Genomic DNA, 25238 nt, shown 5'->3' on the forward strand with positions numbered 1-25238 from the left:
ATTGAATTATTGCCTGGCTCAATGCTGTTGGATTTTCTGACAGCTAGAAAGAGGACTCACTCAGCAGAAAATGAGACAAACGTCTTGCACGCAATTAGAAATGGTTTTAAAATGCCTGCTTCTAGGAGCAATCCCAATTCTGTGAAATCAAGAGGCGGGGGAAGGGGAAAGAAACTTGCTTTTGGGTACATTCTTTGGGTGAAGACACCCAAATAGATCCAGCGGTTTGCTTCCTCTGGAGAAGGAAACTCGTTGGATTCCACCCATCTATTCTACATGTGTAAGAAGCCATTTCAATAGACTTTGCTCCTCTGAAAACAAATGCTTCAGATCCCACTGGATGGGTGTCAAAACCATTTGCATAACTCTTCAGAACCTAAAATTAATCTCCATAGACATTTAATCTAGAGCAAATACACAACATACTTTGTGTTTACGTGAATATCAGCAAAGAGGTTGTGCATGTGTATACTCTTGACAGATGTTCAGATTAAGACTGAGCTGACATTTCTCCCAGATTCCTGAAAATATTCCTGCCGTTAAAGCAGGGGCTGATTTTTTTGCCACTGCCCAGGGGGGAAATGGGAAAAAAAAGAGGATTTCCTCCAAACCTTTTGAGAGGTTGCCACCCAACAAATGACCAAAAAGAAATTTCTAAATTTTGGGGCACAGCTCTAGTTCAAATGGATGTGTGGCAGTCAGGGGTGGGGCCTGCTGATGTAATGCCACACCCTCTAAATGCACATTTGTCCCATAAGGGTCAAATGTCCATAAAGGGATCCTGTATTCACCCTTGGTGCATCAGGCCTTGTTAAGTCTCACCTACTTATTTTTCCTTGGACCATGGAAGGTAAACAGGCATAAACTGTGGTCTCATATTGCAGGCATTTGCTTGTCTGCAATTCTCTTTGTATTCGGGCAAGGGGGTGCAAGGATTAAAGGGTTCACAGCATTAAAGTATTTATGAGCAATGCGTATTCCAATGCGAAGGATGCCTTTAAGTAGCTTTTGGGTGACATTTGAAATGTAACGTGCGTGCTATTTTTATAGACACTTAATTGCATTTTCCAGCTTTTGATACACGCACTTGCCAAAATGTTAATATGTTCTGCTTCAAAGTAGCTCATTCTCTTCACGATGCAGCTTTTAATTTAAAAAACAACAGCAGCAACATCTTGCTTTGACGCATGTACAGCGGTACCTCTGGTTACGAATTTAATTCGTTCTTAACCTAAGATCAGTTCTTAACCTGAAACCATTCTTAATCTGAGGTACCACTTTAGCTAATAGGGCCTCCTGCTGCCGCCAGCGCGCGATTTCTGTTCTCATTCTGAGGTAAAGTTCTTAACCTGAGGTACTACTTCCAGGTTAGCGGAGTCTGTAACCCGAAGTATTTGTAACCCGAGGTACCACTGTACTGTAATGAAAATGTCATTTGGCACAGAGGTTTTGCCCTGTCCATTCAAGGTTTGCAAACCATACTAAGTCCATCAGTTGCCCATCCTGAACCCGCACCTGTCAGCATATGAGATGCAGGTAATCCGGTACTACTCCCTGATGCCACAACTGACATGTGGGAAACCTGTGTCTTATCATATATCCCCACCCCTCAGGGACTGTCCCCAGCCCTCCAGCTTAAAGGAGCAGGTATGAGTACTGGGATCAAATTTTTCTGTCCTCACAGAAAACACCTGATTTCTCCTAGCCTATGTGATGTTTGCTGAGAATAAAAAAATGGGGGGGGAGGGGTGTTTACAGGTGCATGCGACTAATTCAACTGATACCCATATCAACTATGAATCCTTTGGAGAGTCAGATGTAATGAGTCTACTTCAGTATTATAGGATAAAAATAAAAGAAATATCTGGCAAGTTGAGTGTTATAGATTTCACCCCTGGGTCAAAAACATTTCCTCTCCCCTTGCATCCTCATACCAGATAATTGTCATGCTACCCAGAACAGCTAATCGGCAATGTTAGATCTATTCGCAAAGGGGAGGTGGTCAGATTATTCATCCCATGGGAGAGAATAATATTTGGTGCTGCCTGATGTCACTGAGGCCTTGATATTTAATCAGGGGCATTAGGAAAATCACAAAGTTGGGGGGGGGTATCTTAGTTCAGTGTTCATCAGTATCATAAAGGATGTGAAGAATAGAGCACAATTCAGTGTAAGAGAATAAACTTGCAATCCAGGAAAGCTATGTTAACTTAACCCTAAATTTAGTTCTACTTCCAAATATATATTTTTGTAGATAAATACATCTTTCATTAATTCTACATATAGCATTAGCATAAAATTTTAAACTAACAGCTCCTCATCTTTACATGGTGGCAACGATACCGGCAGGAGTACTTAGTTGTGGATATTTCATTTTCTATTCTCTCGAAAAGAGACATCGCTTTCTTCTTGTAACTGCTTTGCTGCCGCTGCTGTTAAATGTCTAATTTATAAAAGGGTTGAGAGGTTGATCGTGCTTCCACTCCACACAACTGTTTACTTCTGGTGTATTTTCAAAACAGCTATTAATAAAACAGTCTCGCATGTTTGTTTGTTTTCCATTGTGTACAGGTCTGAAACATGGTACAGTCAGAAGAAGGAGTCTAGATGGCAGCTCTGGGATAGTGCTATTTTCACATAATGACACATTTGCCTTTCAGCTTCTCTTTCCTTTTCTGTTGCTTGCTTTTTTTGCCGTCAATCTGTAAGCTCACAGTCCTGCGTTTTTCCAAGTTCAGCAACTCCTGGAACAACTCCTTCACATTGTGGTTCATCTTGGCAGAGGTCTCCATGAAGGCACACTTCCACTTTTTGGCTAGGGCTTCTCCATCGTTGGTCTGCACCTCTCGGTTGTGGTCCTCATCGTTCTTGTTCCCCACCAGCATGATTGGGATGCTGTCTATGTCCCCTTTGATCTGGCAGATCTGTTCGTAGATAGGCTTGAGTTCCTCCAAGGACTGCCGGCTGGTGACGGAGTAGACCAAAATGAAAGCGTGTCCTTTGGAAATAGACAAACGCTGCATGGCAGGAAACTGGTGGCTCCCTGTTGTGTCAGTGATCTGCAAAGTGCATATGCTCTTATCGCAGCTGATTACCTGCCTGTAGGTGTCTTCAATTGTAGGGATGTAACTGTCCCTGAAGGTGCCTTTAACAAATCTCAGGACCAAGGAACTCTTGCCAACTCCTCCTGCTCCAAACACCACCACCCTGTAATCATTGCTTTGTTCAGGCATGGTTTTTCAAGCTTTGCGCTGCTCAACGAGGAAAAGAAACCTGCATGTGGGAAGAAAATAAGAACCATCTATTAATTTGTGGAGAGGATAGTTCAAAATAAATCCAGGACGCTAGAAATGGGGTACATGAGCTATGTTATTGCACATATTGTGAATGATAAGGCTGTTTCTTCTCAATTTTAGATGTCCATCTTTCAGTACAAAGCAGATCCATAAATTTATATAACTTACTTTCTATGATTTTGAGACTCGTGCAAAGAGGAAGTGTTCGTTGTTGGTAAATTCCCACAAAGAGGAGCAGACACATTCCAAACATTGAAGTGATGAGGATAACACTCGCTCCACCTTTTCAAATGGGAATGGGGAAACTCTGCCCCAAATTTGGCCTGCCAAGCAGTTTCTCCCAAACCATACCCACCTGCCTCATGTCTGGCATCATTTGTGACATCAGGTGTGGGGTAGGTAGAGACATGGCACTAAGCTCCCCATTGCCTCCCTGTGTTGGTAGCAGGCAGCAGAACTCAGTGTTGAGCAAGGCCATGCCACCAACTTCTATCTGTTTACACCATCACACATCTTTGTGTTTGCTGAAATGCTGAAATGCAGGGGTGGCTCATAAATAAGGGTGAGCCTTCTAATTACATATACAGTGGTACCTCGGGTTAAGTGCTTAATTCATTCCGGAGGTCCATACTTAACCTGAAACTGTTCTTAACCTGGAGCACCACTTTAGCTAATGGGGCTTCCTGCTGCCGCCGCTCCGCCAGAGCACGATTTCTGTTCTCATCCTGAAGCAAAGTTCTTAACCCGAGGTACTATTTCTGGGTTAGCGGAGTCTGTAACCTGAAGCGTCTGTAACCCGAGGTACCACTGTAGAAGGTTCTCCAAGAGAAGCACTGCAAAAAAGCCTCTGTGCATCCACAGCCAAAAAACACATTTGATAGGGTTGTATTCACAGTTGTATCAATATTACTTTGTAGTGTTAAGCCAATGCACAAGAACACAAGTATGCCTCAGTAAATCATCACCACGCAAAATGAGATGCGGACTAGGACCCACGTACCTACGGGACCGCCTCTCTTGGTATGCCCCGCAGAGGACCTTAAGGTCCACAACACTTTGACAACGCTTTGGAGATCCCAAGTCACAAGGTGGTGAGATTGGTCTCAACTAGGGCCAGGGCCTTTTCAGTACTGGCCCCGACTTGGTGGAAAGCTCTGTCACAAGAGACTAGGGCCCTGTGGGACTTGACATCTTTCCGCAGGGCCTGCAAGATAGAGCTATTCCGCCTGGCCTTTGGTTTGGACTCAGTCTAACCCTTATGTTTCCCTCCCCTTATGGTTTTGATCTATGGGCTACTATTAAAATGAGGCTACATTTTAAATTGTATTTTAACCCGTATTTTAAATTGGGTTGTTCCCCCCCCCCATTATGTTTTTATTGTAATTTTACTGGTGTTAGCCACCCTGAGCCCAGCTTTGGCCAGGGAGGGCGGGGTATAAATAAAATTGTATTATTATTATTATATATGGGCATGCCTTTTGTGTGCGTGAAGCATTTTGTCCACACACACTTGCAGATGAGTACGGAAAGAGTGGGGCAGAGAACATGCAAATAAAATGAAGGAGCAGGAAGTTCTTGCAGGCTACACATGCTCCAACCCTGTGCAGTGGTACCTCGGGTTACATACACTTCAGGTTACAGACTCCGCTAACCCAGAAATAGTACCTCAGGTTAAGAACTTTGCTTCAGCTGGACTCCTTGGCAGGTTTTGAATAAACATTCACAAACCTTTTATTGATAATAATCAGCTAAATAGTTTGAGGATCTATACAACTTTGTAACATGCAGAAAACAGCATTCTTAGAGAAACCAAAGACTGGAACTGAGGGAAGTCGGGGTGGGGGGTGGGTTTTGTGGGGGGGGGATAATGGGGGGGGAACAAGGATGATATGTTTTTGGATAATATGTCTTGTTATAATTTTGAATAAAATAAAAAATAAAAAAGAACTTTGCTTCAGGATGAGAACAGAAATCGTGTGGCGGCAGCGGAGGCCCATTAGCTAAAGTGGTACCTCGGGTTAAGAACAGACTTCTGGAACAAATTAAGTACTTAACCCGAGGTACCACTGTAATTAATTTTAGAAAGTAAAATCAGAGGGAAGCCATGGAGGAACTAAGAAATGAAAGTTGAAAAACTCTTTCACCCCAATTTCCAAATTAAGATATTTCCCTCTGTCTCTAGCCTAATGCAGAGAAGCTGGAAGCATTCTGAGCCTGATTCAAAATGTAAAGTAAATGCCAAGATTCTGCCTCATTGAGCCATTAGAATGGGACTATATCTCAGCACAATATGGAGAAACAGGGATGGCATTACAGCTTCTCATATCCAAGCGAAGTGTGAACTCCCCAGAGTATAATGTTAAAGGCAAGTGGGCTGAGAAAATGCTAAGAGAAAGGATAAGAAAAGGCTCTAGAAGGCAAAGAGAAAGTAGGCGTCTAGTTCGTGTCACAATCCAGCCTACAGGAAGAAACAAGAGCGGAGGCAGTTAGAAGGAATTTCCCCCCCAGAGGATAACACTGACTAAATCTATGAGACAGCTGCTAACTAGGGCTATGGCTTGGGCAGAGTAGTAAAGAAGAGCCATGACGACGAATAATGTCGCAATCGTGATTACAGCTAAAAGGACAAGGCAGATGGGACAATGCATCTTCAGAGCTTGCCAAAGCTGGGTACGAATAGCACAGAGCCAAGGGGATGACAGTGTTGCGGTGAAGTAATTTTTTAAAAATGGAAATGAACATGCGGACCAGGTCTGTCGTCCAGGTCGGTAACTAAAGATTCTCTGCATAGCTGTCAACTTTTCCCTTTTCTTGCGAGGAATCCTATTCAGAATAAGGGGATTTCCCTTTAAAAAAGGGAAACGTTGACAGCTATGGTTCTCTGCACTGAGCATTTTTGCTGGTCGATCTGCCCTTGCCTTAAAAGGGGGGGGGGTGTGCAATTATGCAATGATGTCTTCCAAGTCAACAGGAAACTTATTATTGCCATTAATTAATTAATTAAATGTAATGTAATTAAATTTATATGCCACCCTTCATCCAAAGATCTCAGGGCAGCCGGCATGATGAAAATATAAGGTAAAAACACAAATAAATAGAACAAAAACAAAACAATAGCCCCCCTTCCCACAGACACATTCAAAAGGCTGTAGAATATTAATCAGCCAAAGGCCTGGTTGAAGAGGAAAGTTTTCACCTCACCCCTGAAAATATAAAAAAAAGACACCAGGCAAACCTCTCTGAGAAAGCCATTCCATTTGGAATTTGAAATCCCTCCTTCACCCCTGGTTTACTCTCGTGTAAGAGTTTTGCTTTGACCAGGGAGAAGAGTCAGTGGAAGAAGATTGGAAGAAATTTAAAGACTATTTACAGAAACATTGCAAAATTAATGAATGTTAGAATGATGCTGGATTGAAGTTAAGTGGGGGTTTTTAGCAGCAATGTTAAGGAACATGTAAAAATGGATTGTTAACGGGTGATAATCTAAAGCTAGAATATATTAAGATAAAAGATTAAGATAAAATTAAAGAGGGAAAGGATTTGCTGAATTAACCAACTGAACTGGAATACAAGAAAGGGAGGTGTGAGGAGGTCAGGGAAACAAGTAAATGAAAGATAAGTTATGGAAAGACTGATTTGTTTTTAACTGTTTTTATTTTGTATTTTCTCTTTCTTTTTATTTTTCTCTATTTTTTCTAATTTTTGTAATATGTTGAAATGTCAATAAATATCTTTTTTTATAAAAAAAAAGAGTTTTGCTTTGATCCTTGGCTTTTTATTATTCCGAATAAACTTAAGAGCAACATGCTGCCATTTATTTAATTGTTGACCATTTATTTTAATTGGCAAGTATTGGAATAGAAAATTGAGTCTGGTAGCCATCTTAATCACTGATATTTTTGCCTGGAAAACAAAAGTTAAATAAGGGAAGTAAGGCTGCAAGATTTGTCAATGAATTGATTACATGAATTCATTAAAAATGCATTTAACTAAAAAAAAAATTATGGGGGGAGGGGCATTTTTATTTTTTAAAGTTTAACTATTTATACAAACCATAGGTAGCATGTGCCATTTTTGGAAAGACATTGTACCTTCTCTTTTGCATCCAAATAGATGCAGATACAAGGGACGCGGGTGGTACTGTGGGTTAAACCACTGAGCCTAGTCAAAAGGTTGGTGGTTCGAATTCCCGCGACGGGGTAAGCTCCCGTTGCTCGGTCCCTGCTCCTGCCAACCTAGCAGTTCGAAAGCATGTCAAAGTGCAAGTAGATAAATAGGTACAACTCCAGCGGGAAGGTAAACAGCCTTTCCGTGCGCTGCTCTGGTTTGCCAGAAGCAGCTTAGTTATGCTGGCCATATGACCCAGAAGCTGTACGCCAGCTCCCTTGGCCAATAAAGCGAGATGAACGCCGCAACCCCAGAGTCGGTCACGACTGGACCTAATAGTCAGGGGTCCCTTTACCTTTACCTTTAGATGCAGATACAATTGATATTTTCAAACTCACAGAGTCACACAGTTGGAAGCGAACTCAAAGATCCTTTAGTTCAAGGTAAAGGACTACTGTGTGGTTAAGTCCAGTCAAAGGCGACTCTGAGGTGTGGGGTGGCACTCATCTCACTTTCAGGCTGAGTGTTTGTCCACAGACAGCTTTCTAGGTCATTTGGGCAGCATGACTAAACTGCTTCTGGTTTCTTGTGATGTCACAAAAGCACTTGGCAACTGAGTAGATATAAAGGCAGGCCAAGGCGAAAGCCCTTTTCTATTTCCAGCAGGACACACCTGGCAATGGATGTGACATTCAGCACTGCCCAGGTTTCTTCCACTTGAAGGAGGCAAACTGGTGAATGGAAGGAGGCAATCCTCTGGCAGTGGGATGCTGGGAGTGATAATAAGGTAAGTTTGCTTGCTTGAAGGCTGCTGATTTCCATGGTTGAAAGCTGGCAGACATCTTATGATGGTCCTAAAAGTAGCTTCTGGCACAACGGGACACCGTGATGGAAACCAGAGTGCACAGAAACGCCATTTACCTTCCTGCCGCAGTGGTATCTATTTATCTACTTGCGCCGGTGTGCTTTCAAACTGCTAGGTTGGCAAGAGCTGGGCCAGAGCAACAGGAGCTCACCTGTCGTGCGGATTCGAACCGCCGACCTTCTGATTGGCAAGTCCAAGAGGCTCCGTGGTTTAGACCACAGCGCCACCTGTGTTCAACCCCCTGCTAACACAGGAAATACTCAACTACAACATCCTTGACAGGTGGTCTCTGTAAAAAAAGCCTCCAGGGAACTCCAATACCACATGAGACAATCTGTTCCACTGTCAATTAGCTTGTATCTTCAGAATGTTCTTCCTAATCTTTCATTGAACGTGATTAAACAACTAAGATTTCTTTAACTGAGTGAAAGCTTTAAGAAGAACATAAAATCCTTTGGTGCCATCAGACCGAACGTCCACCTTGTTCAGCATTTTGCCCCTATCAGTTATAGCGGTACCACGGGTTAAGTACTTAATTCGTTCCGGAGGTCCGTTCTTAACCTGAAACTGTTCTGAACCTGAAGCACCACTTTAGCTAATGGGGCCTCCTGCTGCCACCGCACCACCAGAGCACGATTTCTGTTCTTATCCTGAAGCAAAGTTCTTAACCTGAAGCACTATTTCTGGGTTAGCGGAGTCTGTAACCTGAAGCGTACGTAACTTGAGTTACCACTGTACTACTGCACCAAGAAGCTTCCTTAAGAGTAGTTAACAGAAGATGTGTTGAATTGAAATTGGCAGAGCATTTTACAAAGGAGTTCAAACCTGGGTGGGGTAAGCTTGCTGCACTGACTTCCTCTTTGCCTCAGTATGACTGGATTAAAGATTTGCTGCTTCTTGTTGGTGGCCACTGGTCAGCAATATGCCCACAATCAGCAGAACTGAAACAGCCATTCCCTGTGCCCAAGGATCTAGTGTTAACATTATGATAGTGCCATTCTATTTTTATTTTTTGCTCTTATGGCTAATTAGTCTTAACTGTCTTCAACTCTGTCTAATCCTTTATGAAATTTATCAGCTAGTTATCAGCATCAGGACATACTGCAGCAACTCTAGAAATTCGTGTGTATTTTTTTTATTAAATGTTCTGTTTTACAATTTAAATTTTTAAATTTTTACATCCTTAAAATATCAATGACTTCCCTTTTTCTCTTTCAATGGTTCATTTTACATATCACAAATCTCTGCATATTTTACAAAAAACTATACCATTCAGTATTCCATTATTACTTCCATCAGAACTTATTTACACTGTTGAATTTACCTTACTGCTGCCAGCATTTTCAGCTGTACACAATTATTTCCCATATATTTAATAAATGTTTTCCAATCTTCTCTAAACATTATGTTCTTCTTGTTCTCTTATTCTCTATGTTAAGTCTGCAAGCTACGCATATTCTGTCATATTCTTAATTTGCCATTCTTCTTTGGTTGGGACCTTGCTCATTTTTCATTTTTGGGCTAACAAAACACGGGCCACAGTTGTTGCATACATAAATAACCTTTTCTGACTCCTAGGAATTTCAGTCTGAGCAGCAACTCCATAAATTAACCGGACGTTGCATGAAGAAATATTTGGGGAGTGGGGTTTATTTCAAGTTAATACCAATTTCCTTGTGAAAAAGCAGAAAGATAATTCCTTTGGGCTATATTGTTACATGTCATGTCCATAGCTGTCAACTTTTCCCTTTTCTTGCGAGGAATCCTATTTGGAATAAGGGAATTTCCCTTTAAAAAAGGGAAACGTTGACAGCTATGCATGTTTCTCAGTGAATCTCCTAGTTGCTGGTAAGCGTGTGCATTCATAAGGTTTTGCATTTGTTCCATGAAAGAGTCACTTTTAGTTTAATCTAATATATACTCTTGACTTGACATGTAATGTGGATTAAGACTCACGGTGTATATATAGCCTCTGCTACTTAGGAACTCTTTTCACATTAACTGGCTCTGATAGGGAAAGTCCTAATTTATTAGCTAGGTTTCTCTTTTTTAAAAAAATCACTATAATATAAAATTATCGTGAGCATAAGTAATGATTAAAGAATCTCTCTAACGAAATGTTTAATTACAGCCCCTGAGCAGGCTGATTTAAAAGAAATCATTGCATTCCTCTCACTGACTTATGCTCTTTTTTTTTCATGCAAGAGGTAACTGCAGAGCATCAGATTTTGGGAGCATGATCAACCTACGAAAACACTTGGGATGCTCTGTGAGATCAGTTTATCCCTTCCTTTATGGCTAGTAGAGATAACAAGGCAATATCCAATTCAGTCATACTAAGAGCAGGAGTCGATACTTTTCCGTGGATCTGAGTATGGCTATCACCCATCGTTTATTTATATGGTGTCTTTTCACACATTTATACACTGCCCTGGAATCTTCTGATTACACTTATTAGGAAGAAGAAAAGGGCCGATTGACTGTAAAAATAGTGCAGGAAGAAATGCAAGGACCAGGGAACCAGGACTAAAAAGTTATGTCTTTTATTTTGGACTCCCCAAAAAGCCCTATGTTATATGTTCTCTGTAGGGCAAGGATTGAGAAGCTTTCCCAGTCCAAGACCCACATTCCCTTGCAGGGGGATGCGGGGGGCAGGGGTGTGCAGGGCCAGAGCGAAAGGTTGCCCAAGCAATGGATTCAACCCTTACCTTTGTATAGTAGTAAAAAAGGTAAAGGACCCCTGGATAATTAAGTCTGATCAAAGGCGACTATGCGGTTGCGGCGCTCATCTCGCTTTCAGGCTGAGGGAACCGGCGTTTGTCCACAGACAGCTTTCCAGGTCATGTAGCCAGCAGGACTAAACCGCTCCTGGCACAATGGGACACGATGACGGAAACCAGAGCACACAGAAATGCTGTTTACCTTCCCGCCACAGCGGTACCTATTTATCTACTTGCACTGGCATGCTTTTGAATTGCTAGGTTGGCAGGAGCTGGGACAGAGCAACAGGAGCTCACCCGTTGCGGGGATTTGAACTGCCGACCTTCTTATCAGCAAGCCCAAGAGGCTCAGTGGTTTAGAACAAAGTGCCACCTGCTCCCTACTGTACAGTAGGCTACATTCTAGCCATACAAAAGGCAGAGATTTCTACGCCCCCACACAGGCACACATTTCTCTATCTGGGAAAATAAGACCCATTATCAAGGACACATTCCAGCCAGGCAAAAGTACTGGGATGACAGGATGTACAGCCATCAAGGGCTGTGGCCTGGGGACATGTGGACTGGAGCCAGGCTGCCTTTGGTCTCCAAATTTGAAGTTCCCCATCTTCACTTGAGAGAATTTGCACACTGTCCTAGGTTTTCAGAAGCCAAGAATAAAGGACATGAATCGCAAGTACAGTCACCTTTGGGTGGACTTCAAATAGTTGCCCACCCCAAGGATAAAATATAGAGGGTGGGGGTTGGAAAATAATAAGCAAAGCATCGTTTTTTTCTAAGTAAGTGTATATATTCTGTAAGTGTGAGGTATTCTGCCTTGCGGGTCTTTTCATCTGGAGGATGGGCTCTGAGTGTTCATGCAGAATTTCAATCGGGATGATTAATAATTCACAAAGAATTTTGTGAAGCATTTTAAGTACAGGACTGCAGACCAAGCCAAGTCACACCGAATTTAGCTGTAAAGCACAAGATGACTGATGTAATGAAAAGTCTCCATTTGAGGGTTTTTCCCTGAGCAAACAAAAATTGGTACTCCCTTTCTGTCCAACACTGCGGCATCCTCGATAAGATCCTATAACTAGTTACTTTTGGACTCACAGCTGTCCATGGAAGCACAGGTTAAATCCATGTCCAGGGCAGCTGTGTACCAGCTCCATCTGGTACGTAGGCTGAGACCCTATCTGCCTGTGGACTGCCTCGCCAGAGTGGTGCATGCTCTGGTTATCTCCCATTTGGACTACTGCAATGCGCTCTACGTGGGGCTACCTTTGAAGGTGACCCAGAAACTACAACTAATCCAGAATGCAGCAGCCAGTCTGGTGACTGGGAGCAGCCGCTGAGACCATATAACACCGGTCTTGAAAGACCTACATTGGCTCCCAGTACGTTTCCGAGCACAATTCAAAGTGTTGGTGCTGACCTTTAAAGCCCTAAACGGCCTCGGTCCGGTATACCTGAAGGAGCATCTCCACCCCCATCGTTCTACCCGGACACTGAGGTCCAGCACCGAGGGCCTTCTGGCGGTTCCCTCACTGCGAGAAGCCATGTTACAGGGAACCAGGCAGAGGGCCTTCTTGGTAGTGGCGCCCTCCCTGTGGAACGCCCTCCCACCAGATGTCAAAGAGAACAACAACTACCAGACTTTTAGAAGACATCTGAAGGCAGCCCTGTTTAAGGAAGCTTTTAATGTTTGATGTATCACAGTATTTTAATATTATTTTGGAAGCCACCCAGAGTGGCGGGGGAAACCCAGCCAGATGGGCGGGGTATAAATAATAAATTATTATTATTATTATTATTATTATTATTATTATTATTATTATTTCAGAGAGGCTTTTTTTTGCTAGTTATCTGCTGGTAGAGGATATGATTTCGTAAGCAATTTAATGAACATCAGCATTTACCAATCTTCTAAGTACCCTGAACTGATGGACAATTGACACTAGAGAATACGAGTGATTGTAATATGGCAGAAGTGATGATCTCATGCCGTGTAGCACAGAGAATAGAAACATCTGTTCCATCACATACTCAGATAAGGGTTCTTAAAACAACAGGATTCTTTTGCTTCAGCAATCGTTGAAGTGGTGCTAAATAGTAAGTTTATTTGATATTTCTATGGACAGCTCCTAATGGATTTTGCACACTGTTACTTAAGAGAACACACATTCCCATTACTGTAGTGGCACAATAATCAGGCCAGCCTTTGCTTTTGAATTTTAGGAGCCTTGCTAAGTAATCTCAATAAGTTGATGGAAACTCATTACAGACTAGCCTCAAGTGCCATAAGGAAGAAGGTCATCGTTAATAGTTTGCTTTCCTAAAGGTTTGTCTAAACAGTAGCTTCCTGCATTTAGGGGTGGGCACCATTAAGCTTCTGTTCAAAATTAGAATTGTCTGGAAATGCACTTAAGAGTCCCTGCAGAAATGCTGCACGTTAGGAGATGTTAGTGTTTCATGTATCACTTTAAAATAAAGAACCAAACCCATGAGACCTCATTCAGAAACCCTGAGACACCAGAGTGGAAGACAGATGCATGCAATTGTGCCCAAAGTGGTATGTTAATTAAAAACATGGCTTTGGACCACTGTATGATGATGATGATGATGATGATGATGATGATGACGATAATAATAATAATAATAATAATAATAATAATAATAATAATAATAATATATTTATACCCCACCCATCTGGCTGGAATACCCCAGCCATTCTGGCTTGCAGCACATAACAAATTGTAAACATTAGACATTAAAAATTCCCCATACAGGGTTGCCTTCAGATGTCTTCTAAAAGTCAGATAGTTGTTTATTTCCCTGACATCTGATGGGAGGGCAATCCACAGGGCAGGCGCCACTGCAGAGAAGGCCCTCTGCCTGTTTCCCTGTAACCTCACTTTTCGGAGGGAGGGAACTGCCAGAAGGCCCTTGGAGCTGGAACTCAGTTTCCCGACAGAACAATGGGGTTGAGATGCTCCTCCAGGTATACTGGGCCGAGGCCATTTAGGGATTTAAAGGTCAGCACCAACACTTTGAATTGTGCTCAGAAACGTACTGGGAGCCAATGTAGGTCTTTCAGAACAGGTGTTATATGGGCAGGTAGGGTCTCAGCCTGTGTACCAGATGGAGCTGATAAACAGCTGCCCTGGACACAGAATTGACCTGCACTTCCATGGACTGCTGTGAGTCCAAAATGACTCCCAGGCTGCGCACCTGGTCCTTCAGGGGCACAGTTATCCCATTCAGGACCAGGGAGTCCTCCACACCCCAGTCCCCCAAAAACCATCCTTCTGTCTCGTCAGGATTCAATCTCAATCTTCAGATGCTATGATGATCACTTGTGGCTGGTTATGAGATCAGGACATAAACATATTTTCATAAAAAGTCAAGGTTTCATAAGAGAAAGCATTTTAAAGTAAAATTATACAGCAGTGCCACCTTGCTAGGGCTGCTAATTTTTTTAATAGTCCTCCCATACCAGTTCAGAACCAATTCCTGCATTTATTTTCTTCTCCCTTGCAGTGGGGATTAAATCAGATTATTTTAGCTTACTGCATGTTCTGGCACTCAGTGGTTGCCTGTTCTGACTGTCTGTTCTGCCTCTGAACTGTTCGTAGTGTCCTTGAAGAATAGGTCAAGGACATTTAAACAGGAGGGATAGAGATTTAAGATTACAAGGAACATTGAAGTATAAGGGGATGGTTTGACAGTGCAACTAAGCACTTAGAGACCTTGTGGGATCTCCTGCCACAGGGTCAAGCTAGATGTGATGTTAAGCACATGAATATAGTTCTGTGGTTTTTGTTATGCGCACCCAGGTGCAATGAAGCACAGACAATCCTAGAATAAGTCACAGAGTAGCAATATTGAGATTAAATTGGGCCACAACTTTATTGATTACAAATGCCAGAATGTGTCGGCATATGCAGATTAATGGTTGGTAGGGGTTGACCAAGGTTAAGGGTCACCCTACAGCATTCATCATATCCATAATTGGCAGGGGGCTCTAAGATCTGCCAGCTCCTGAGTTGGGTGTCTGGACATGAAGCCCGCCTCTGGGTTTGGGGATACTTCTGTGCTTTCAGGCTCCATTGGCATGAATGAGGAGGGGACCATGGCCAGGAGAACTTTCTGGAGTCCACCACTGGGTAGGGTCTAGGCCTGGGAAAGGCAAGGTTATACCCTTGTCCAACTGGTCAGTTTTAAAGAATCTCACACATACCTTAAAGGCACATCAATGTTGAATGCATTCACACCATTAATTTCACATCTACTTTGGCCATTGGGGGCTTCTGAAGAGGATCTGGACAGGCATCTGTCGGGCGGGGGCGCTGAGGATATCAGGATATCCTGATACAAAGAATCTGATTATCTATTTAGGGCCACTTATTAGATGCTGTGAAATATATCACAATTGTGCCAGGAAGTACTGACAGCAGCATTCTCAGAGGCCAAACAAATCTACATTGTGTCTTCACACACAAATGGCAGAGGGGAATAGCCCAACCAGTCTATCATTCATTGATCACAGGGCTTCATTTCTGATTAAGCAAAGCAGCTGGCATGTTTTCAATGAGCAGTCATTAATACTGCTATTTTGAAGGCCTAAGTAGCAAGAGAACAATCAGTTCTGGTGTTCCATATTTCCAGCTGAGCTAAGTTTAATCACAGAGGATGAAGTATTCATACCAGTAGCTGACAACATCCAGCCAAACCATCTTCTAAAAACCATATGAATTCTGTGTGGGCATCATACAGGGAAAATGCATTTGATGCTTAAAATGTATCAAGTAAATTTCGGTATAATTTAGATGTTGCATTTGCAATAAAATATAGTCTAGTTACAAACTAGACGCCCTTTTCTCTTCCTGAAACAAGCTGAAAATTCTGCTGCAAGGAAGCCACTTCCAGAGAAAAATGCTTGCTGCACTTGTCAATCATTTTAATACCGTGGTCAACAGATCAAAACCAAAATACTACAAATTCAGTACCAGTTGTTATGAAATACATTTTGGGAAGTCTATGGAGCTCCTCTTGAACCATGTTCAGAATTTCAGATGCATCCATTAAATGTGGGTGGGGCATCTGCAGATATTACATGATATATATATATATATATATATATATATATATATATATAGTCTTCTCACACACTTCAAGACTACACAGCCCTTCACAAAGTTGGTCTATCATACCAATTTGTCACACCATGATCAACCAAGATATTAGGATTCTCCTCAGAGACAATTCTCTGGATACCTCCACTGCTATGTACAGAGTTGAATAGGATCCAAAATGCAGCAGTCTGATTGGTCCTAGAACAATAGGATTCAGAATACAGCAGTCTGATTGGTCCTAGAACAATAGGATCCAGAATGCAGCAGTCTGATTGGTCTACAGGAGCCACCCAATCCAGCTCCAGGTGGAAGTGAATCCGTAACCTGATTGGCCTACAGGAGAATCCCGGAATTAGCTAATTGTGTGGGGCCCATTGTGTAAATAATGTATATAAAGCAGACATTCTGGGGGAACTTCCATTCCTCCTCATCACTATGAGCTGAATAAAGAGCATGAAATCCACTCTCGACTCTGAGTATATTTCATCCACCAACAGAAGAGAAACAGGTGATTATGTCAGACGGTGTCAGAGACCATGCTGAGGAGGGGTGCACTAAGGAGGAATGGTGGGAGCCACCCCCCAACCCCTACCCCGATCCTGAATCTTCCCAGGAGCAGGAGGACGGTATAGATTTGGAACAATGGTTTGCAGAGGGGCATAATTCAGAAAACGGAAGCTGGGAAATACTGGATGGGGAACAGCTAGCAGAAGAAACACTAGAAGAGAGAGAGTTAACAGATTCACAGGCTCTGGACAGCATTCACCCCCTTCTCCAAAGACACGGAGAGCTCAGAAAGTGTTAGAACAGAAAGTGAAGAGGGTACAAGCTCAGATTACAAAATGTAGGAGTGATGTAGATTAATAGGGATGGAGTGGGGGGGGAGTGAGCCTTAATTGGGAGCACCACCATTTCTAGTAGACATGTTCTTTTTATCTCTCCCTGTGATTATTAAAGATTCTAACTGGTAAGACGTTCCTTTCATTTGATCTCTTCTTATTTACTGCTACCGGGAAGGAAGCCGATTCCCTGAAGCCTGACAGACAGGGCCTTTGTGGTGGTGGCACCCAGCCTTAGAATTCTCGCTTTGACTGGTACAGAGTATTACAGTCTTTACTTTCAGTGCCAAATTGAACTAGGACAGTCAAATGCAAAAAGCATTCAGGGCTCTTGCACCTTTAATATATATGCAGAATTTGTGTCAATTTACAGCACACTACAGGAATCTAGTCTAGATGTAACCAGGGCATGTGTTGACAGTAGCCAAGTCTGCTCTCTCTAGAAATGGACCCATTTGCCACACCGGCCTAAGCTGGGCAAAAGTTCTCGTAATCTCAGCCACCACGTGTCTCAACCATCTAAGAACAGTGCCAGTTCAGTACACTCCCAAAATGTAAACTTCATATTTCAAGAAGAGTGGAATCTTTTCCAGAACAAGCGGATATTCTATTACTGGACCAGCTGTCTTCATAATCAAGGACACTTAAGTTTCTGTTTCTTCACCCCCATCCAGCCCATCAATGGTTTCAGATAATTGTTGAGAACTTCCACAGCCTCTGTGGGCTGAGAAGAAAGGGAGATTATGGATCTACATGTCACCTGCATGTTGCTGACAACCAACTCCAAATCTCCAGACAATCCCATCCCACTAAGTGGTTTCTTTTAAGTGCTGCTTTATCATTGTCCTAAATACTGAGTTGTCTTTGTCTTTGTCCATGACAAAGGTCCGTATAGTAAAAGCTATGGTTTTCCCAGTAGTGATGTATGGAAGTGAAAGCTGGACCATAAAGAAGGCTGATCGCCGAAGAATTGATGCTTTTGAATTATGGTGCTGGAGGAGACTCTTGAGAGTCCCATGGACTGCAAGAAGATCAAACCTATCCATTCTGAAGGAAATCAGCCCTGAGTGCTCACTGGAAGGACAGATCGTGAAGCTGAGACTCCAATACTTTGGCCACCTCATGAGAAGAGAAGACTCACTGGAAAAGACCCTGATGTTGGGAAAGATGGAGGGCACAAGGAGAGGGGGACGACAGAGGACGAGATGGTTGGACAGTGTTCTCGAAGCTACCAGCATGAGTTTGACCAAACTGCGGGAGGCAGTGGAAGACAGGAGTGCCTGGCATGCTCTGGTCCATGGAGTCACAAAGAGTTGGACACGACTAAACGACTAAACAACAACAAAATACTGAGTGGTTTATAAATACTCATCAATCAATCAAACTAGTAGAGAGGACAAGAAGGAATTTTGCAGGATCTCAAGCAGGTGTTCCCCCAGGACCACCTTCAGGAATCTCCTCTCCGCAAACGGCAAGATCTATTGTGTGCCAAGGCCCCATGGCCCGCAGTTCCCAAATTGATAAGAAACACACGGACACGAGTATTTTGGTTTATGGGTTCAAATAGGCCATCATCATCATCACCACCATCATTTATTATTTATACCCCGCCCATCTGACTGGATCTCCCCAGCCACTCTGCGCGGCTCCCAACAGAATATTAAAAACATAATAAAACATCAGACATTAAAAACTTCCCTAAACAGGGCTGCCTTCAGATGTCTTCTAAAAGTCAGGTATTTAGAAAAGTCAATTTATAAAAAATTATTTTATAAACTGCAATTATAATATAGTCACCCTAATGTTCAAAATTAATCTTGGGAGTCTTTTGTCCTTTTTATGATAACTTGTGAAAGTTAATGTCCTGGCTAGTGCCTGTTAATAGCAACGCGGAGTCGCCTGAAGAATTCAGAACAGGGCTGATGCTATGAGGTTTAATCCCTGAAATTATCATCATTTTCCAATGGCAAGATTTTAGTTCGATTCAAAAGGGGGAAAGTAAAGAAACAATCGTGCGATTCGGCGAGTCTCATTACTGCCTAGCATTGATTTTCAGTCAGAGCCGCTGAGCATTAGTGGAAAGAACCTTATGCAACCTGGAAATTGATGTGCTTTCACCCATGCTGCTGCTTTATGGAACATCCATCTTAAAAAGAGGGAAGGATGCTAGCACTGTAGTATTCACTAGTCATTCTGACACAAAATCTCTCTCCCTGCTGCTTTAATGCAACGTCGATTGGATTACCGGGGTTTCCAGAATGTGCTGACAGCATCTCAGTTAAGGAATGTAGAAGATGGAATCTGGCTTCCTTTTTTTCCACATTTCACTAACTCTTTATATTCCTTGGCTCCTGGGTGATGTGTATCAGCAAGTAAATGAAAAACAGTATCCTCGTTTAAATTATGACATTCTCGTTTCCAGGTTAAATTTATTATTATATGTTGGAGGGCTCAATTTAGATGAAACGTTCACTGTTTCTAGCCATCAGAATAAGATAATTTCAACCAGCCTTGCACCAAAGGAAACTATATTGCGGTGCTAGAAAGTATCTAATTGTTTTTCCAAATTATTTTAAATTGCCTTGGTGACTCAGTTGACTGCCATGGATTTTATAATGGGCATCTTTAGCTGAAATGTGTATTTTGGAAGCTAGGGAAATTGTTTGGGCATCCAAATAGACACTATTAGTGTGACTGCGACTCATTTCACCACTGGAACAAGACCACAGCATCATGCACTGCCTATCAAACTGCCCCACATATTTTTCATGCCATCAAGAAATTCTGCATTGAATTCAATGGCCATAGTGGGTTTGCATTTTGAACTGTTGTCCAAGCACTACCCATGCAATAAAGAATTGCACTGGAAATATACATGGTTTTATTTTCTTTTGCAACACACAGGGAAAAAATACAGTGTTCTCTGAGGCATGGTTTCAAAGAAAACAAATAGAATTCCAGAAATGGAAATTAAATGTCATAAATGATATTTCTGCAACACACCTGCCTGAACCAGGAGAAGAAGAAAAATGCTTTAGGGAATAGAATAAAATAAACGGACTTCCAGTGGAAAGCAGGTTCCATAGCTTATGACCTACCAGTGCTGGAGAGGGGGATGCAATAGGAAGCTAGGAAACTGTTTAAGAGCAGGTCATATTGTTTGCCCATTTATGCAGCGGGCTCCAGAGTCTTCAACTGTCAGGGACTGAGCAGAGGAGGAGGAGTGGCGGAGACCGCCTTCCCATCCTGACCCTTCCAGGGAGGGGGAGGAGGAAGACAGTATAGATTTACAACAGGGATTTGAGGGAGGTCACAGCTCAGAGGCAGATGAGGCAAAAAGTTGGGAAATAATGGGAGAAGAGGAGGCAGAACAGGAGCGGCAGCTGGCTGACATGTTGTCACTAGAAAGCATTCTAGACCCAACATCTCCCAGAAGCTGGTGAGCCTTAAAAGTAGGAGAGCAAAGAGCTTGTAGACAGAGGGCACGTAGCAGCACCTGTAGAGGAGATGGTGATGACGAATGAGGAAGTGGGAGAGTCAGGGGGTGAAAATTAACTCGGGACAATGCCATTATCCAAGAGGCTGGGGTCTATAGCCTCTCTCTGTAAAGTTTGAAATAAAAATGGACAGTAAGAAACTTTCCCTTGTCTTTATACTTCCCTGGGCAACCAGCCGGGAGCCACTGACAGTATCCTAACATCAACAGAGGTCTTTCACATCACCTATTACCTGATAATTTAAACTGGGGGTTCCAGGAAATGAGCCTGGGGTGTTCCCCATGCAGATCGGGTGCTTTAAGGTAAAGGTAAAGGGACCCCTGACCATCAGGTCCAGTCGTGGCCGGCTCTGGGGTTGCGGTGCTCATCTCGCTTTATGGGCCAAGGGAGCAGGCGTACAGCTTCTGGGTCATGTGGCCAGCATGACTAAGTCGCTTCTGGCGAACCAGAGCAGCACACGGAAACGCCGTTTACCTTCCCGCTGGAATGGTACCTATTTATCTACTTGCACTTTGACGTGCTTTCGAACTGCTAGGATGGCAGGAGCAGTGACCGAGCAACGGGAGCTCACCCCATCACGGGGATTCGAACCGCCGACCTTCTGATCGGCAAGTCCTAGGCCCTGTGGTTTAACCCACAGCACTTTACCCCTGAGCTAAATACCTTCTGTCAATAAATGCAGTTGTGAAACCTTTAACACCTTATCGGTCTCTACAGCCACAGCAGGCGCTGTAACTCTCCAATGGCTTGACTTCACCCGCAAAGGCACACTCCTCCATTGTCTCCTGAGACAGATGCCAACAACAAAATATGACGTATCTGAGCACATGATGCACAGAAAGAACTCAAATGTAGCTAAGGGCAAACATGCGCCAAGATCTTTCATCCTCACGTGTACAGAATCACAAAGTTGGATGGATCTCCCATGACTTCTCCAGCCTAGTACCAGGCAAGAAGATCCTTCCACATACCAGAAGAGAGAGTTCTCCCATTTTTAAATACATCTCAAAGCCAAATGCTGGATATACACAACACAGGGAAACCACTAATGTCATATTCTGAGCACAGCTGGCTGCTTAATAATGGAAGCAGAACAGAGCCATGGCCTGACCCCAGTGGTGTAGAGTGGGGAATGCAGGGGGGGCCGGCCGCACCGGGCGCAACATCTGGGGGTTAGGGGGCGCAAATCCACGGGTTAGGGGGTGCAAATCTACGGGTTAGGGGGTGCAAATTACTTGCCTTGCCCCAGGTGCTGACAACCCACGCTACGCCACTGCCTGACCCACCTAACTTACGCTGTTTTTGTGAAAGTTTCCATGAAAGAAGATGTCACAACCACCCCAAGTCTATTCCATTGCTGGAATGCTCTTGTATTTAAGAAGTTTTTCTAACTAATCTGCCGGCGGTTGAGTGAACCAATTTCCCCTGTTCTTTTTTCTGACTTCATTTGAAAACTAAATATTGACTCCACCTTCAATTAAGAAGTAGCAATGGCTGTCATGGGAATTAGAGGAGTTCTGCAGACTAAATCTGCGGTGTCAGGTGATGAAATCCGGCAGATTAAATGTCCACAGATAATTGTGTTTCAGTTCGGTTGGGCTGGATTTTTTTAAAAAAATCTGGGAAAGATTTCCTTTCTTAAATGAGCATAAGAACCTAAGAGGATTCCCACTAGATCAGCCCAACAGCCCATCTAATTCCTGTTTCCCAATGGTCAAGGAGATTCCCACGGGAAATCAACTAAGCAGGACATAGGGGAAATAGCTGGGATTCCGTAGCTGGAATTTAGACTAGTATCCATTTAGAGACATTTAGACTCGCCTTAACTTCTATTAAATTGACTAACCCCTTTTTAAAGCTGTCCATGTCAGTAGGAAGTAATTTCATAGGTTAACAATGCACTGTGGAAATAAGTACTTCCTTTTATCGGTCATTAAGCTTCTAGAAGTTATCTTCATTGAATGACCGTAGGTTTCTGGTATTATGAAAGGGGGTGGGGAGTAATTCTGGCCACTTTCTCTAAGCCATCCATGGCTCAGTTTGTAGAGCATGCAGCTCTTAATCTCCAGATTATGGGTTCGAGCCTCACATTGGGCAAAAAGATCCCTGCATTGCAGGGGGTTGGACTAGATGACCCTCTGGGTCTCTTCCAAGACTCCAAATCTATGGAATCTATGAACCATGCATTATTCTGTCAATTCTCCCTTACTTGCCTTACAGCTCCAGTTTCTTGAACCACAACAAGCGCAGCTTTCTGGGCAAATCTATTTAATAATTATTATCAACTTGTGTGGGGCTAAATGTTACAAGAAAAGGTGCCAGTATGTTCTAAATTTTGCTGGATAATGGTGAAGCACTTTCTAGATCTGCAATACTTCCAGTGGGAACATATTTTCATATGTTTTATAGGGCTATAACACGGCCCCTGTACAACACCAGGAATCCACACTCCACGCACATAACTAAATTCTGGCTGCAATTCCGTGCAATCTTGGGAGTAAGTCTCTTTGAATTCAGAGGAGCCTGCATTGCAGGGGGTTAGACTAGATGACCCACAGGGTTCCTTCAAACCCTACAAGTCTATGATTTTATTTTTTAAAAAATAAAATAAAATAAAGCAAGCTTAATTCAAAAAAATCAACCTTGCAAACTATATATGGGAAACAAGCATAAATGCACATTTGCATAGGCATGTGCATTCCTATTAAAAATAACGACATAGGCATGCAAAAGTACAAAGAAAACACTTCGTGAATCTTCACTCCTTAACGTATTTTGCTTTAAGATCATGAAGGAAGTCTCGATAAAATAACTGATTTTCTTAAACTGTCTTTGTTTTGATTTCTTTCGGGGCTAATAATTGATCCAGCTGTTCAAAACAGGAAAACCAACCCATCTCTGTTCAAAACATGCCAGGGACTATTTGTTTAAAACTTACCAACCTGCACTGCCTTACTCTTTGGCTTTGAAAATATTCAGATCCATTTGCCAGGGCTCTATCTCTCTTTTTTCAGAAACAGAAAAGGTCCACGAGAATCTAATCCTGAAATGTATCACCTGCACATTTTGAAAGATGCGGAGCTATGAACTTCTCTATCACTAGTATTCTTCCCTTTTGCATTCCAAAATGTTTCCATCCACTAAGTTTCCCCTCTGGTTTTTAAAAGAACATAATAATCTTGTATGACTTACAGCCCTTTTCCAGCAGGCAGATGGGTCAAAACATTCCTCACATTTCATTCGGGTGAAAATTGTAGCCTACAGCCAGTCTCGTAATGTGCATCCTGATCATTACGCAACATTCTAGAGAGAGTTTATTAGAAAATAAAAAATGAGGAGACTTACCTGAGAAGAAGAAGTCTGATAAATATGCTTCAGTTTTTGCCTGTCATAGTAGCTGAGGTAGAGCCGTTCTGCTGAGGCTGGGAGCTGGCTGTTTTTTAGTTCTCCCAATCTGTGAATCTCCTCCTTCCCTCTTCCGCTTTATGTCCAATTGGTGGCTGTTCTTTGGTGCTCCTGGCGTTTCTTGTGCTTTAGTCACTGAGATGCTAGCTCCCTCTCTTCCTCTCCGGGTCTCTGGGCCGTGGTTAATGCTTGTGTCCCTCCAGTTACTCCCTCTCCTCTCTGTGGCAGAGCAGCTCTGGCTCCGGCTGCTGCATCAGCTGCTATTAGTACCTAAATGGCGCCTGCAAATCTCATCTAAGCTTCTAACTGCCACCTACTGAATAAATGTGGAATTCACATCTTTGGGATGGGCTGGGTTTGGTCTTATTAAAAAAAAAAAAGAAATTCAACACTCGGGCAAAGGCGGTCATCTCTGTCGTGCAATTGGGCTCGCATCCTTCAAAACTGCATTTTATTTGTTTTGTTTTCTTCGCCTCTCCAAATGCAGCAGCAGCAGCCCTGCTCCTTGAGCCTGACAGAGCTCACATAGGCAATTTCATGGCTGAAGTTGTGCACAGAATGGCCTCACAAAATTCTCCGCTTCATTTGCGAGCTCACAGATTGGTGGGAACTATTTCGCAGAGTTTTTCCATGGAGAGAAGTGTTTTTTCCCCAAGTTTTAGTTCCAGTGGAGCAGCTTTCTTGTTTCAGAAAGGTTTTGGAATGGGTTGTTCGTTTGTTTGTTATTGCTGCCACTGCAAGTGGCACCAGTAGGCGCTGTAGCAGAAAACTGGCCGCCATTTTGCATCCTCCATGCTGCCCTTGATCTTATACAGTGGTACCTTGGGTTAAGTACTTAATTCGTTCCGGAGGTCCGTTCTTAACCTGAAACTGTTTCTTAACCTGAGGTACCACTTTAGCTAATGGGGCCTCCTGCTACCGCCACGCCGCCGGAGCCCAATTTCTGTTCTCATCCTGAAGCAAAGTTCTTAACCTGAGGTAATATTTCTGGGTTAGCAGAGTCTGTAACCTGAAGCGTATGTAACCTGAAGCATATGTAACCCGAGGTACCACTGTACAAATTACGTATTTGGAAAAAGCAGCAACTGGCTGCCCCCTTCCCAAAACTCACTTAGTTGCTTCGTCAGACATAAACAATGGTACCCCTCAACTCTGAGGAAGTTCTGCCCCAAAGGTTTTAGATTCATCATTGATAACGGATGACTTTGAGATCTACTCCTTGTTCTCCTGGGCACAGTTGCTGCCAAATGTCCTACCCACCTCATTTCTGGGCTGGCCTCCAAGCTGTGAGTGTTGCTTTTGGCAGGATGCAGTTGGACCAGCAAATGGGACTTGCTCCTCAGCAACCTTCAGAGATGGAGAGGAGGGATGGTCCCGCGGGGAAGCTTT

At 43.0% G+C, this 25238-nt stretch overlaps 1 protein-coding gene across 1 annotated transcript; it reads right to left on the reverse strand.

Moving 5' to 3' along the window:
- Nucleotides 1-1202: 1202 nt before the first annotated feature.
- DIRAS2 (DIRAS family GTPase 2) lies at nucleotides 1203-24086 on the reverse strand. The gene is made up of 2 exons (XM_083404409.1): nucleotides 23790-24086; nucleotides 1203-3273 (listed from the first exon to the last, which is right to left on the reverse strand). The coding sequence occupies exon 2, from the start codon at nucleotides 3231-3233 to the stop codon at nucleotides 2634-2636; it is 600 nt and encodes a 199-aa protein (XP_083260535.1). The 5' UTR covers nucleotides 3234-3273; nucleotides 23790-24086; the 3' UTR covers nucleotides 1203-2633.
- Between the last annotated feature and the right edge of the window lie 1152 nt (nucleotides 24087-25238).

Source organism: Podarcis tiliguerta, assembly GCF_965153285.1.
Source record: "Podarcis tiliguerta genome assembly, chromosome: 11".
NCBI lineage: Eukaryota > Metazoa > Chordata > Lepidosauria > Squamata > Lacertidae > Podarcis > Podarcis tiliguerta.

Coding starts and splice junctions, on each gene's coding strand:
- DIRAS2 (XM_083404409.1), bottom strand. CDS start 3,233: ATGCCTGAACAAAGCAATGATTACAGGGTGGTGGTGTTTGGAGCAGGA.